General features: G+C 36.1%; 1 protein-coding gene across 3 annotated transcripts in view; it reads right to left on the bottom strand.

Annotated features, from left to right (window-relative positions):
• Positions 1-23: 23 nt before the first annotated feature.
• TBC1D12 (TBC1 domain family member 12) overlaps positions 24-13,801 on the bottom strand; it is a 41,387-nt gene continuing 27,609 nt past the window's right edge. For 2 of the 3 annotated variants that reach the window (XM_059851614.1, XM_059851615.1), the window contains 11 exons: positions 12,676-12,791; positions 10,904-10,986; positions 9,229-9,346; positions 8,783-8,889; positions 8,070-8,153; positions 6,462-6,556; positions 5,690-5,761; positions 3,719-3,847; positions 3,292-3,401; positions 1,923-2,181; positions 24-1,694 (listed from right to left, as the gene is read on the bottom strand). In XM_059851614.1, coding sequence (XP_059707597.1) covers positions 1,626-1,694; positions 1,923-2,181; positions 3,292-3,401; positions 3,719-3,847; positions 5,690-5,761; positions 6,462-6,556; positions 8,070-8,153; positions 8,783-8,889; positions 9,229-9,346; positions 10,904-10,986; positions 12,676-12,791 — 1,242 coding nt within the window. In that variant the 3' untranslated portion in view covers positions 24-1,625. Of the gene's footprint in view, positions 1,695-1,922; positions 2,182-3,291; positions 3,402-3,718; positions 3,848-5,689; positions 5,762-6,461; positions 6,557-8,069; positions 8,154-8,782; positions 8,890-9,228; positions 9,347-10,903; positions 11,004-12,675; positions 12,792-13,801 lie in introns of those variants that run through there. The other variant, XM_059851616.1, reaches the window with a different exon arrangement.

The following is a 13,801-nucleotide window of genomic DNA, read 5'->3' as shown; positions in this document are numbered from 1 at the left end:
CAAGGGGAAAGAAGCACGGCCCGCAGCTGCTGTAAGTTTTATTTACACAGGAATTGGTACTAGTGGTCTTAAAGGAAGGCTTGATCCTTCTATTTACAGTTATATACAGATTTATAGTTGAAAAGTAAGAAAACTGTACAAGATAACACAAAAATATAAGACAAATTGGATCCAATTAAAGTAGTGAATACATAAGTTAAGAAAAATCGGACATTTACATTTCAAATTGTAATGTTATGAGTAGCATATATGTAGATTTTAAACCAGATAGCAACGCAAGTTACACCACACTAAATCTTTACCCCGATTATGCAGACTCTGCTTTTAAAACACCAGACAACTGGAAGCCTCCTGCACTTGAAAATACATAATGGTAATTTTTACTTGATTTCCAGAGGGACCAGTTACAAAAACCCACATGTAAGGAATTTATTTACATTAAATATTAGCAAAAAACGGATCAGGAGAGTGCAAGTGTTCCTCACCTGCAGTGCTATCCATTTTAAATTTCTGTCCCCTACAACCACAGGTTGTTGTACAGCATCTTCAAGAAAAGGAAATGTTTGAAAATATTTGTGGTGACACATACAACATGACCTTATGTCTCACAGTTAAACGATGTTAGAGAATTATCACTTAACAGATGCTTTTTGGATTTCAGTATTGCACACTAATAAAAAGACAGTTTCAAAAACAATTCTGTGTCTGCATTATTTCCAAGTGTTTAAAGTGGCTGCTTCTTTGAGAACACAAAAGCCTTTAGATAGCCTTGTCATTTTCTAGTGTTCACCATTACATACAAGTATTTTTTAGTTGGAAATGGCTCGATAATATAAAACTTCTGGTGGCAAAACCCTTTCACAGAATACCCACTCCATTTATTCCACAATCAATACACCAAAACAAATGCTTAAACACCACTTGCTTTGAAAGCTGTACAGTGAAAATAGCAGCCCTATTCTTACCACTGTTTAAAATTCAGATTATTTTTGCTCTAGGTTTGGGCACAATATGTCTACAGTTCCTGAGTTAATTACATTTGCCCAGACTGAAGAATGAAGCTGCAACTTAAAAAAACCCCAAACAAGTAAGTAAGACAATACCCCTTCCCAAATCTTAACCACCTTGCACGGAAACACACCAAACCACTTTATTTGGTCCTCAATACTTGCAAATTGTTAATTTTGGAGGTAATGTTTTTACCAAAGCATTTGGTTTGGATAGCAGTTTTGGGGCCTTAAGATTTAGCATTTCCCTCATCCCCTCCAAAAAGTGCCTTTGTGGTATTTTTAAAAACAGTTATGCCTCAAAAATTTGTTTAAAGTACCAACAGAAGTTATTACAAATGTTTATTGCATTGAGCTGATTCTTTTAAAGTATTAAATATGAACTTCCCACTTCTCAGTTTCATAGGTTTTAGTATTCTGTGTGAAATCAGATCTTCCCATGGCAAAAACTAATACTGGCAAAAGGGTGAAGATCTCATCAGTTCGTTACTCCAGTGAGAGCTGTGTCTTTTTTCCATCTCATTTTCAGACTTTCTATAGTGCTCTTTTCCACATAGAAGTGATGTGAAGACTTCTTTGTCATCAAGTGGTTTTCCACATTTCCAAAGGACCTCAACATTAGCTTTTTGGTGCTGGGCTATGGTTCTTGTCCCCTTCTTTGTTGTCCTTCATCAGTGAGGCAAACACCTGGAAAAGTAAATCATTTAATGAATATGAAGATTGCCAGTCTTATTATCATTCCAATATTAACTGCCACAATATTAGCATGGAGATTAATTTCTAGAATGAGACACGAGGAAGGAAATGCCCATTGCTCAGGAGTCAGACAAGCAGCTTAAATAATCGTGAAGAGAGGTGCTCCATAAATTCATGTGCTGACTTATCAGATTTGATACAAATCTCCAAGAAACTCACCTGTGCCCATTTTTTGTTACTATTCTGCATCTGAATAGCTGCAATACAACTAAAAAGCTTTTCTGATGTAATATCTTCTGGAAGTTTTGTTAGAAACTGTGCTATATGAATAAAGTCCATCTGTAGGAGAATATCTTCATATAACCGAAGGATTCCTAATCCTGTCCTAAACAAAAATTCTTCTCCATCTCTGCAGAAAACATCCCAGACACGACAGGCCAGATCAAGTGGTAATGACTTGCTGTAGAGTGTAAAAATCCTACAAATGAGTCAAAAACAAACAAAAAGGAAGAGTTATAACTTACTTCAGAAAAATGAAAGGACAACTTCCTTTAAATCTCAGTTACATTAGTTCAAGTTATTTTATACACTTCCCCCCCCCTATTTCAATGATCCACAAGTCTCCAGTTCTTAAAGTCAGAACTTGTACTCTGAACCCCATCTCTTTTGATGCCACAGGAAATCCTCCATTTCAGTGTCATCTCTTTTAGAAAGCTCTGGCTAGAAAGGTGACAAATCTCTTCATACTCAGAGTGTAATACACATGTAAGAACTTAAGCAACAAAGATCACAACTGTGTAACTTAACCTTTCCAATTTTAAGCCATACAGTTTTACAGCTCTTTTCATCATTTGTTTCCTAAACTAGATCTAAAGCCACAACTAATGTCAATAGAGGGCTGCATCCCACTAATGTACTAATGATAAATCAATAGCTACATTTCTGTGATACATTTTCAAACTTTTCATTTTAAAATCACAAAAATTTAATAATAATTCTAGATAAAGCTCATCCTTATCCACACAAACAGATATTCTGTTTTTGACAGCACTACCACACTTCAAGGGTGCCTGCACTAATACCTTCCATTACAGACACACACAGAGCTTGCTACTCTCTGCTTTAGAACATTCCTTACTTCAAATTATTCACTGCATTTTCAAGTTTATCCCTTTTCAAACCAGGCCTTAAATTTAATCCTCCCTCTGCTTTAAAGTCTCTATTCCTGTAGTCATGCTTCCTTCAGTAGCTGACCCTGCTCATTTCATCAAGTCACTTACAATCACAGTACTCCACACTGCTATGGTGTAGTAGCCTCCTCACCCCTACTTATGTCATATAACTGCAGCAACAAGAAAATGAACACACAGAACTCCTGTTTGTCTCATTTTTTAACTGAATACATCCCTTTTAATAAAGCTTGATGCCTGCCAGAGGAACTGAAGTTACACAAAACACTTCATCATGATTTCACAAGACCCACTGAATGGCTTTTTTATGCTTTATTTCCATTGTTGAAAGACCTATAGCAAAGTACAAAGTGTTCCAACAGTTCTAAGGTTAGGTTTTCTATGTTCTATGAACTCACCAGTCTATCAAATATATGTCTGGAGTAAGACTGTACGATTTGAAATGAAGAAACAATTTAGGAAGATTTTCTTCAAAAAATACTTCAAAGGCTGCAAAGTATTTCAGCATCTGTAGGGATAGTAAAGCACATGATAAGCAGTCATCAAAAGAATGTTTGGTTGAAAACCAACACAAACCCCACCAAGAACTGATGTCAACACAGCACAATGTGACTCCTTAGGATAAGTAAAATGATTAAATATTTCTAGAGGAGAAATCAAAACATAAGAATGAGTTCTGTGGATTAGTACCTGGTATTCTCAGTTTTGTAATCACAGGTTAAAGTTCTCCATTATTCAATAGGACAAAAGGAAGTCATCAATAAAACAACTATGCTTCAAGTCAAAAGAACGTTAAGGTCCAAAACCAGAAAACTCTGTGCATACCATGCTGTGATCCACACGGAAAAAGGCCAGCTGGCATGGCTTGTTTAGAAGGTTAGCAAAGGCAATGAAAGCATCTGCCTCTTCCAGATTGAGAATGAGCACAGCAGCAATGAAGGACATCCCTTGTACCTTCAAGTGGGAAAAGCATCGGGCAAATAAAGGTGAGTAGGTTCAGTAGATCTTACATCTTTGGAAATGGAAATATTTACAGTTTGCAATTTATCAAGTTCTATTGCATAACATTTCCAGATGAATAGAAACAACGTTGATAAATTATTTTTATGCATGCAATCAATTTGATTCTGGCAGTTCAGACGCTCTGGGAGGTCTCATGATCACAAGTCCTCAGGACTTGAAATACAAGAAAGTTAAAACCACACAGAGTGAATGCAGAGCTCATGAGAAACAAAACCTGGCCTTAAGTTCATTGTTAAACTATGGGAAAAGCAGTCATGAAGAAAAACTTCACATATGGGACAGTTTAGACCCAGACAGATACATTGGAATCCAGACAAAATTCTGTTTCAGAACAGTCAATACATGCCTTTCCACTTGCCAAACCATAATTTTTCACATATATAAAATTACTTCTAGGTGGTTAGCTGCAGTGCAAGTTTACATTTTTCCACCATTACTCTCCCAAAAACACTTTAGCCTGCAATAAAAGTTAAGAGCATGATTCTTGTAGTTAAGTGATGATCTGAAGAATACCCATTATGATGACAATAATTTTACCAATTTCAATTGCAATCATCTTTATTCCACTGTCTCTAAACATTCATGCTGCCTGTTCTCATTTTAAAAAACCCATGCAGTCAGCATTTTATCCAACTAGGGAAAAGAGTATTGATATGCATCAGAAACAGACAGTCAGCTTTCCATTTCTGGGGGATAAATAGGTGTGGAAATAAGATTTCTTTACATTTACTGCCATATTAACATTAAAAAAAAGTGATAAGAAATATCAAGACTAGCTATACTTCTAATGGAAAAGAGAAGACTTATCCATGAAAAATTACTTATTTGAAACTCCACCCTAGGAACAAGCAGTCTCAGAACCTGCAGAGTTTGTTATCTCACTTAAAAAATATGGGAGAGTCTCCAAAAATGAGGTCACAGATGACAGAATTCAGGCCTAAAAACATCTGAACATCAAAAACCGACTAGTTATTTATGCAGAGTCCCAAGCATATCTGATTTAGAGAGGAAGACACACCCTGTGCTAAATAATGCTTTGTTGCATGAATGAGACTTAAAACTTTTCAAGTGTTTTTGAGCCCTGAAGCATTAGAGCTTGTGAAAGATGTTCCTAGATACCCAGAGGAACAAAGAAAAAAAAAAAACCTTTTCTTCATTACTGCTCATTATTTAAATGCTTCTGTAAACTACCACCATTCAGAGAGATGTTAGGTTTAGTTGGTTTGTTCAGGGGTTTTTGACAGTTTTCTTAATGGGTTTTTCTTGCTTGTTTTTAAACACAGTAATGTTTGCTGAAAACAGTCTAATCTTCACTGAACTCAGAGGGAGTGATTATTCTGTGTCAGCAAGACACTAAGAAGGAAATTCTGGATTTTAGGACGTGCAGTAGTGAAGCAGGGAGTATCACTATGGAAATGGCAACAGGGGAAGAAAAAACAAGAGAACAAGTGAGGTGCTAACTGGAAGTCCACTAACACCCTATGGGGTTTTTTTCCTGTGGATACTCTGTCAGAACTATAATGTCTTATGAACACACCCATTTAAAATTTTCCATGCAATCCAGATACTCCACACTGACATTCAGTACATTTTCAGCTATTTAATTGTCTCTAAGAACTACCATCATTGTGACTGCTATGAAATAACTGCCAAAGTTTAATAATTAAGTGCTTGTAGCATAATGTTTAGAACACCTATTTATTCAATATACTTTAATACATGACACCTTAAGCTTATTTGTCATGTTAGAAACATTTTACAGCAAATACTTACATATCCCACATCTGGTCTGTAACATGTATATGCTCCCAAAACACTATGAAGGAGATCATGATAAGGACCACCCTAATAAGAGGAGAGGGTAGAAGGAGAAAAGAAATATTTATTTTCAAAATATACAGGAAAGGAACAAGCTGATATTTTAAGATGCAAGCGAGCCAGTGAATTGTTGCTTTATTCATATCTAGAGTAATACCATTTTTTACTCCAACCATAACCACAAATGCTTTTGAGACGTTAAAAGTAACAATAATCCCATGAAATAATTCAGCAGAAATCAGTACATAATAGAAAATGAGGATATTGGTACAGATCCAAGGTTGGACTTTCCTTTTCAGAGACAATGGATATTTTAATTCTTAGCAGCACAAGTTACTGTATAACAATATTGCATCTTATTTTATATACATGTATGCACATATTATAGCTAGATAAAAACCATAAAGCCTGAAAAGGTGTACCAGAATGCATCAAGATTTCTGTAGCAGTGAGGATACTCTCATTTCTGCCTGTGGTTTCATAATTAATAGGAATTAATAGGATTCTATTAATTAATAAGACTCTTATTGATAGGCATCTCATACAATTTTCCAAGGAGGAAAAAAACCTCATAGTCCATCACTAAGTGTCTCTACTTTATTCTTATTTTAAAACATTTAAGAAGTCCAAACAATTTTAAAAACTCTTCCATATTTGGCCAGTTATGTTTCTTGTTTAACTATTCAGAGTTTTAAAGCTGTCATAGCAAAAGTTAAAGGCATCTCACCTTCTGGAAAATATACAGGGATGGAAATGTGCGTGATATATCCAACTTAATTAGCTCCAGACTGGCCTCACGATCAGCAACAGATGCACCTGCATCTGCAAGCAAAACCAACACTTATTAAAGCTGATAAATTCTGCAAACTTCAAAACTCCTGTAGGCACATAAATACAAGGAAGGCAGCGTTCATCCAAAAACTTCCAGAAGAAATTCTGCTAGCCCTTGAATTATCTCTGTCCAATCCTCTCCATAGGGACATGATAAAAACACTAGTGATAATGTGGGGAAAAGGACAGGTAAATACTTGGGGGAAAAGCTCTTTCTTAGGGCTTCAATCAGACAAGATTTCCAACTGGAAAGCAAAGATGACAATTTGATGAACAGGCTAAACAGAACCTGCTCTGCTGAAGCTAGGAAAGCAGCATTTCATTCCAGTCTTCCTACAACTATCATAGTTGGTCTTCCTGACTTTGCTACCAAAGATTAGTAATAAGCACTGTCAGCTTGCTGGCTTTTCAGAAATGAAAATTCTATCACTCTTCAGTTTACCCTTATTACTCCAGTTCCCAGGACATCTGGCACAATTAAAACAGCTCCTTCTCCCTTCATTCCCATCCAGAACTATTACCTCTCAAAAAAAGAGATTACCTAAGCTTTACCCCAAAGACAACCCACACCCCCTGCAACAAAAATCAAGCAAACCACCACTCCACAGACCAAGAGGCATTGCGAACATGTTTTCCAAGGATAAGCATATTTACAGTCATACACACACCAAATTTTTTATAAATTGTTTGTCTCAAGACAACCTTCAGATGAGTCACAGGGCTATCCCTAAGGAAGACCCAAATAATTTGCAGTCAAAGTAGGCAATTAGTCAGGACTGGCTATGGCAAGCACAAACAACTGAAGTAATGGAAAAGACACTGTCACAGGGCAGCATTTTAAAAATTATCAGCACAAATAGTTAAACTTTAACAAGGAGACATCCAATATTAAAAATATAATTGATACTATTTTTAACAGAAAGAACATCCACAGGAGACAGCAATATGCCAGTGAAAAAACTGCATTTGACAAAAGAGCGCTAACATCCCCACTTAATAGATCTGCAAGGAAAGGCCATCTGGGCAGGCAAGGAAATACAAGTGGGATCTGAAATGTGTCATGTTTTGTATTTTTCACCTCTCAGTTTCAGAACCAAAAAACAGAGGATATTCTTTTTTCTTTCCCAAAATCATGGAAGTGATACTAACTGAGGAGAACCCATCTAAGAAGAGCTAAGCAAGAGCATGTATTGTAATTGAGTTTCCTGTTTCTTTTTTTTGTATTTCATCTAATATTTTCATGAGAGCTAAGTCTTGATATTTCAAAGGAAACATTAATTTGAAAGTAGCACATGCAATATTTTAATCTGTCTTTTATTGACACAGTAAGTACTGCCAAGCCCCTTGCTCACTGACTTGTTATAAGACAGCAAGTATTTAAGTAGGGAATAACTTTGAGAACTTTTAACAAGTATTCTTAATGCTAAAATTGCAGAGGAACTTGTGAGACTTCCTGGGTTTGTAAAAGTGAATAGGAGGTTGCTGAGCACTCAGGAGATCTCACCTTCTACTGAGTCATTCTCAGTACTTGTCTCACTGAAGCTTTTCCATCGTTCCTTAGCTCTTGACAAGAAGATTTCATAAAGTTCTGCAAGAAAGCAAAAGAAAACCAATAACCAAAAGGGAAGTAGTTAGAAAAGCATCCATCCAAGACAAAAGCATGCTAAGCATTCTTGGCTCTGGTTACTTGGTTTCATCACTGGGGGCAGGAGAAGAGTCTATTAGATGGTTACCACTACACACGGTTTTATAGTGTGCACTGTATTGTACTTTCTGCTGTGAACATGCAAATTGTGACAAGGCAATCATGCCTTACATAATTCAGATTTATATTTTTGTGAATAAAATGCTTACAGTTCATCAATCATTAGACATAAAATAAAGCAATTCTCCTTTTCACCCCCTTAAGAAAGCAAAGCTACAAATTCTCAGTTTTAAACACAAAAATTATTTTCTGGCGGGAAGGACTACCTTAATTCTTAAAATACTAAATGTTTTTCTAAGCAGGTTTTGAACCTTGTTTCCATAATTTATGAGGCTACAATGTCTAATTGTAAAACACAATTGTTCCTAGCCTTGTAAAATAAATTTCTTCAGAAAGAAATATACCTTGATTTTTATATATATAGATTTATTTTTTTTAACAAAAGTTTACATTTTTTCTTTGAAAATACTCAACTTAATTTAGCATTAACATCTGATCTGTTAGGAACATACCAGGAGTGATGTTTAATTCATTTCCCACAGCTAGACTCCAAACCTTCCCACGTACACTTGGGGGCAATCCCTGCCACCACAGCTCTCGAACTCTTCGGGTAGCACGCCTAACATATAGACATAGGGAGAAGAAAAAAACAAAAGGCACATATTGCACATTTTTGTTTTGTAAAATCACTGGGCAATTTAGAAGCAAAATAACATACTGTTTACCAAAGCAGTATTCAAAGATCTCTGTTGATGCTAAAGCCCCATTAAAAACCCCCAAACATTCGGCTCCCAGAAAGCACATTTCATGTTGCTCTGTAATGACCTCACACTATATCACGGCAACAAAAACTGACTTCTTGACAACACAGAAAAGGAAAATAAGGTATGTGGGTCCTCAGTTTCCAGAGGAGAAACAAGCCACGCTTGCCTCATTAATACAGCAGAACTTTACTTACATGCCTTCCCAGTTAGGTAGTATTTCATTGACCCAAATCACCATAGCACTAGCGATATTGTCTTCTTGCTTGAAACGCTCTCTCATTATTTTTTTCCTTTTATGTGCTTCTTTAATTTCTGTTAGGCATAACATGTTAATAATTCTGTATTAGTGTATACAAATTACTAGGTAAATTATTCAGCTACTACCCAAGTATTTAGATGTCTAAAAGATCAAGGGTAAATTACTGTTGCATGTACTATTTCTGTTGATTGTAGGTGTATTTCTCTGGACATTTTTTAATTTAAGCTAACTTGTTCAAATACAGTGATTTAGACAAGTAGAAATCAGGCTAGAAAACTCAGATAATTCTCTTCTGCAGTACACAGGACAACTAATAAGCAAGCACATCATCAGCGCGCTCTTTTTCCACTCCATGATTTTCATACCGTATTTTATCTGAGCCTTATTCATTCATTAGACTAATCAGCAATATTTATGGATAATTTTATTATTTAAAAGTGCAATTCTACATCCATTTTAAAACTATTCAAATTTTACTGAAACTTCCACCTAAAAGGATTCTTATTTTCTTTTCTGGAAACAGGACCTAAAGACCTAAGACAAAGCCACAATGCTGAACAAGAGAACAATGTCCTGCCTTCTGTTAAAAAAAGATTATTTGCAGGTTCCTCTTATCAAAAAGGCTAAAAGAAGGACAGACCAATGCTCTCCTGACATCGATTAGAACCACTGTGAAATTGCAAGACATGCATCAAGAGAGTAAACATTCCCTCCCTGGTAAACAGATATGGCTGAGCAGCTTCATCAAGGTTTTACTGAAGCTTTTAGTGTGTAGCAACAGTTAATAAACCAGGGCACACACATGAAAACACCACACATGGCTGAACCTCCAAAGATGCTGTTATTAAAGAACACAGACCACAGATCACAACTTAGAAGAAACACACCACAAGAGCAGAGTGAAATGCATTGTCAAATGCTGTGGATTTCTTATTGCATCTTTCAAAGTAAGCTGACACAGATCCATAGATGATCAATCAGTTCAGAAGCTTGTATCTCTGACAATAGCCCAAGTAAAACATGCAGCACATATTCTTAAAATAGCTTATTCCCTGAATACTAGGCACAAGACTACAAAAATCCCTTCAACAACTATTCATAGATTGACACAGTACCAGATGCTACAGATCTGTTTTTTAAATTAATCATGTCTAGTGGGAATAAGAAGGTTCACACAGGTACAGCTGATTGGAAAATAACCCCCAAGTTTTCATCTCTCTTCACATTGAAATTGATGTAAAATTATTAGGAAACCAGATCTTAAAGCAGTTGGCTTTATTATACTTTGGCTCATAGTGGCAACTGCAGCAACAAGAGTCCAAGTATCCAGAAAGTTTCTACTACACAAGTGTCTTAAAAAAAATTTAGTTTTTCCTTAAAAAGTAAATGAAAGGTAAAGTTGCATTCTGAACTTAGCTATGTTCATTGTAGCAGAATAATAATTTGATAACTGAGTTCCGTTTTAAACTGCGTGCCCCTATGCACCAGAGAATAACCCAGACATTAAACAAGAGGCTCTTCAATGTACCCACTTGCCTACAAACCAGGATTTACTTTATTTTTGCAGCAGAGTTGAGAGAAATTACAGTGATTGTTGGCAGTTGACATACCTCGTTTTTTGGCTTCTGCCACCATCTCGTCGTACTCCTGTCGATGACGCAAAGCCTCCTCCACTGATTTGGCAGGAAGATTTCTGAAAACAAGTTGTTCCTGAATTCAATACACACAAATGACATTCTGGACCATTTCAGAACAGGATTAAATTCGGTTTCTCTCAAAGGTGAGCTTTGGAGCTGCCATACTGCCACAGTGTTCCAGTAACAGCTGTAGAGAACTACTAGATATTTGCTGCTCCAGTTTTTTAGTTCTCCTAGAGCTTCCCCCAAAGTAAGGTTATTAAATCTGTTGAACACCTGGAATGATGCTCAAGTGAGTGACAAAAGGAAAATGCTGATATACCATATACCATATTCCAATGCATTTCTGGCCATGTGTTTTAATCATGTGTTCATATGAAATCTATCATGATGTATTTTCAATAAAAGGTAAAGGTTTTTATTTGCTGTATTTAACTCCTTAAAATTCTCACAAAAGAAGGTAAGTTTGCACAAAGAAGAAAGGGTAGATCACCACTGATGTCAGAGCTAAAGCTAAGGAAACTTGGTGCAGTCTAAAAGTTCACCAGATAAAAATGTGCTTGTTTTTTGGCTGCATAATGATCCCCTAATTGCTAAACACACTTCCTCTTGACCAAGGACACTCACTTCAAAGCAAATTAAACACAGTGTTTGGTCTCAGCCTCTTAACTGTCTAGTCTACTTTGGTCGAAAATAAATAGAAAACAGCTTTGTCATTTTAATATTTAAAAAATTTTCTGTCTCCTCTCTCATACAAGCAGACAAAACCACTTATTAATATTTTCAATGAAAGTGAGAGGAGAATGTATTTTCAAAGGTTAGACTGTGGCAACACACTACATGCTTGGGATGGCACTCCAATTTGAAACAAGTGTCATTTGTAAAAGCATATTTATCCTGACTTGTGAGTAAAAGTAAAGAAAAACATCAGCAATCCAGTTGTTGCATATCTTACCCTCTACCATACAGTAAAAGAAATAATGGACTTATGAAAACAAATACTCATAGTAATCCATAATTCCATTCACAATATTTCTGTCTGAGCACAGAATGAGTTTATATACTTCCAGAGAGAATATCCAAAGAAACATTAATATGTTCAATTTTCCATTTCCTAATTGGAAGTGATTAGAGCAAACATTTAACAGTGCCATCACAAGCTTTTCCACAGTGCAATTTAAAAACTGCTGTTGCTCCATTTACTTTCCTCAAACTTATGTTCTTAGTCAGCAGGTCCTTTCTCTTTCCTTCAAATTGCTGAAGACTGTATATCTGAAAATACTGACCAATTTATTCCCCATTTTTCATCACTATTCTTATTTGTACTTTTTGTGGGTTTTGTTACATCTTCAGCTGCTGTTTCCCTGCCTTCGGCTGCACTTTTAGGTATTACCTACCTAAAATGGTTTAAAATAGGGGAAAGGAGGATAAGGGGGAAGGAAGTGCACACTGGAAAAGCAGTGAAGAAATCAATCAAGAAAATTCCTGTAGACTTTGAGGATGCCCAGAGCATGGTCACAGACAGCTATGAGACACAGTAGATTACAGACTGTTGGCTCCATTACAGTGAGAAAGAATTCCTCATACAGACTGTGATTCACTTAAAGGTCTTCTAGGAAGTTTGTTAGGCTATTATGTGGGACAGAATAATCCAACAATTCTTTCACATAAGACTTGTGAATTTTACCTCATCAGAAAAGTACCTAAAATTCAGTCCTTCAGTTGCACAGCAGAATCATACTTACGCTGGTCGATCCTCCAGAATCAAAGCAGTAGTTGAAAGTGGTTCAAACTCAATATTTTTACGTCTTGCTGATGGGGGTGGAGGTTTATACATTCTTCCTGTCCGTGCTTCATATTCCTAAACAACATTATTGATAAAAATCAAATTTCAACTTTCAGCCTCACCCCAAATTAGTAAGCATGATATTACTAAGTGCATAAATAATTTCATATATAAATATTTTTACATTACTTAATAAGACAGCAAGTGGCAAACACTACAAGTTGAAATCGCTGATAGCAACAGTGCAGCTTTCCAGGACTGCTAAGTAAAGATGAATGAGAAAGCAGTTTCTTGTATGAACTTAATCTTTGATCTATTCTAGTTCAATATTTCAACTGAGCATCCCAGGATCAGGTAGTAAAGAAATCTGCATTATCTACCCAGCCTAGCTAGTGCACAAGTGTATTTAAGTAACATGTGAAGTTGACAATAAAAAACCCCACCACTAATCAAGAACATGTGTCTCTTTCCATTTCTTCCTCTTGATTCCAGCCCCCCTTAAGATCCAGTACACCTCACATTCCTGAGGCCTTGAACAACACCATCACACCCACATTAACCAGAACCACCTACACTACACTCAGTGACAATATACCAGTTTTTATCATTACAAGTCTGTTCCATATCATTTCCTTCCGCTGAGGTTAAAACATGCAGTCTACTTGGAAAGAAATATTTAACTGCCTCCAATACACACAAGATTCTGAGGAAGAAAGAATTCTAATCCTTTGACCACAACAGCAACTCAGTGAAACAAAAATATGACACAATCCTTAGAAAAAAAGCTAAACAGAGCCAGATAAAAATGTCAAATCTCACATCCCCTTCTTTTTCACCAAGTTAATGGAATAATATGCATCAACACCATTCAGCACATTGAAACAAGTATCTTGAACAACTGGACACAGGATTGGTAGAGTTCTGTTGTAATTTACACAAGCAAAACCAAAAAAATCAAAATGCTTACCATTTGAATGAATACACATATTCTCAAGCCTAAAATTATTTCATTCCACTTAAAAATAGAAACAACATCAGTACTCCTGTCACGCTCCATACCTCAGGACACTCCAGTACATTTGTAA

Source organism: Haemorhous mexicanus, chromosome 7 (assembly GCF_027477595.1).
Source record: "Haemorhous mexicanus isolate bHaeMex1 chromosome 7, bHaeMex1.pri, whole genome shotgun sequence".
In the NCBI taxonomy this organism is placed as follows: domain Eukaryota; kingdom Metazoa; phylum Chordata; class Aves; order Passeriformes; family Fringillidae; genus Haemorhous; species Haemorhous mexicanus.
The sequence above is the reverse complement of the archived record's forward strand: the minus strand, read 5'-3'. Positions and strand labels throughout refer to the sequence as shown.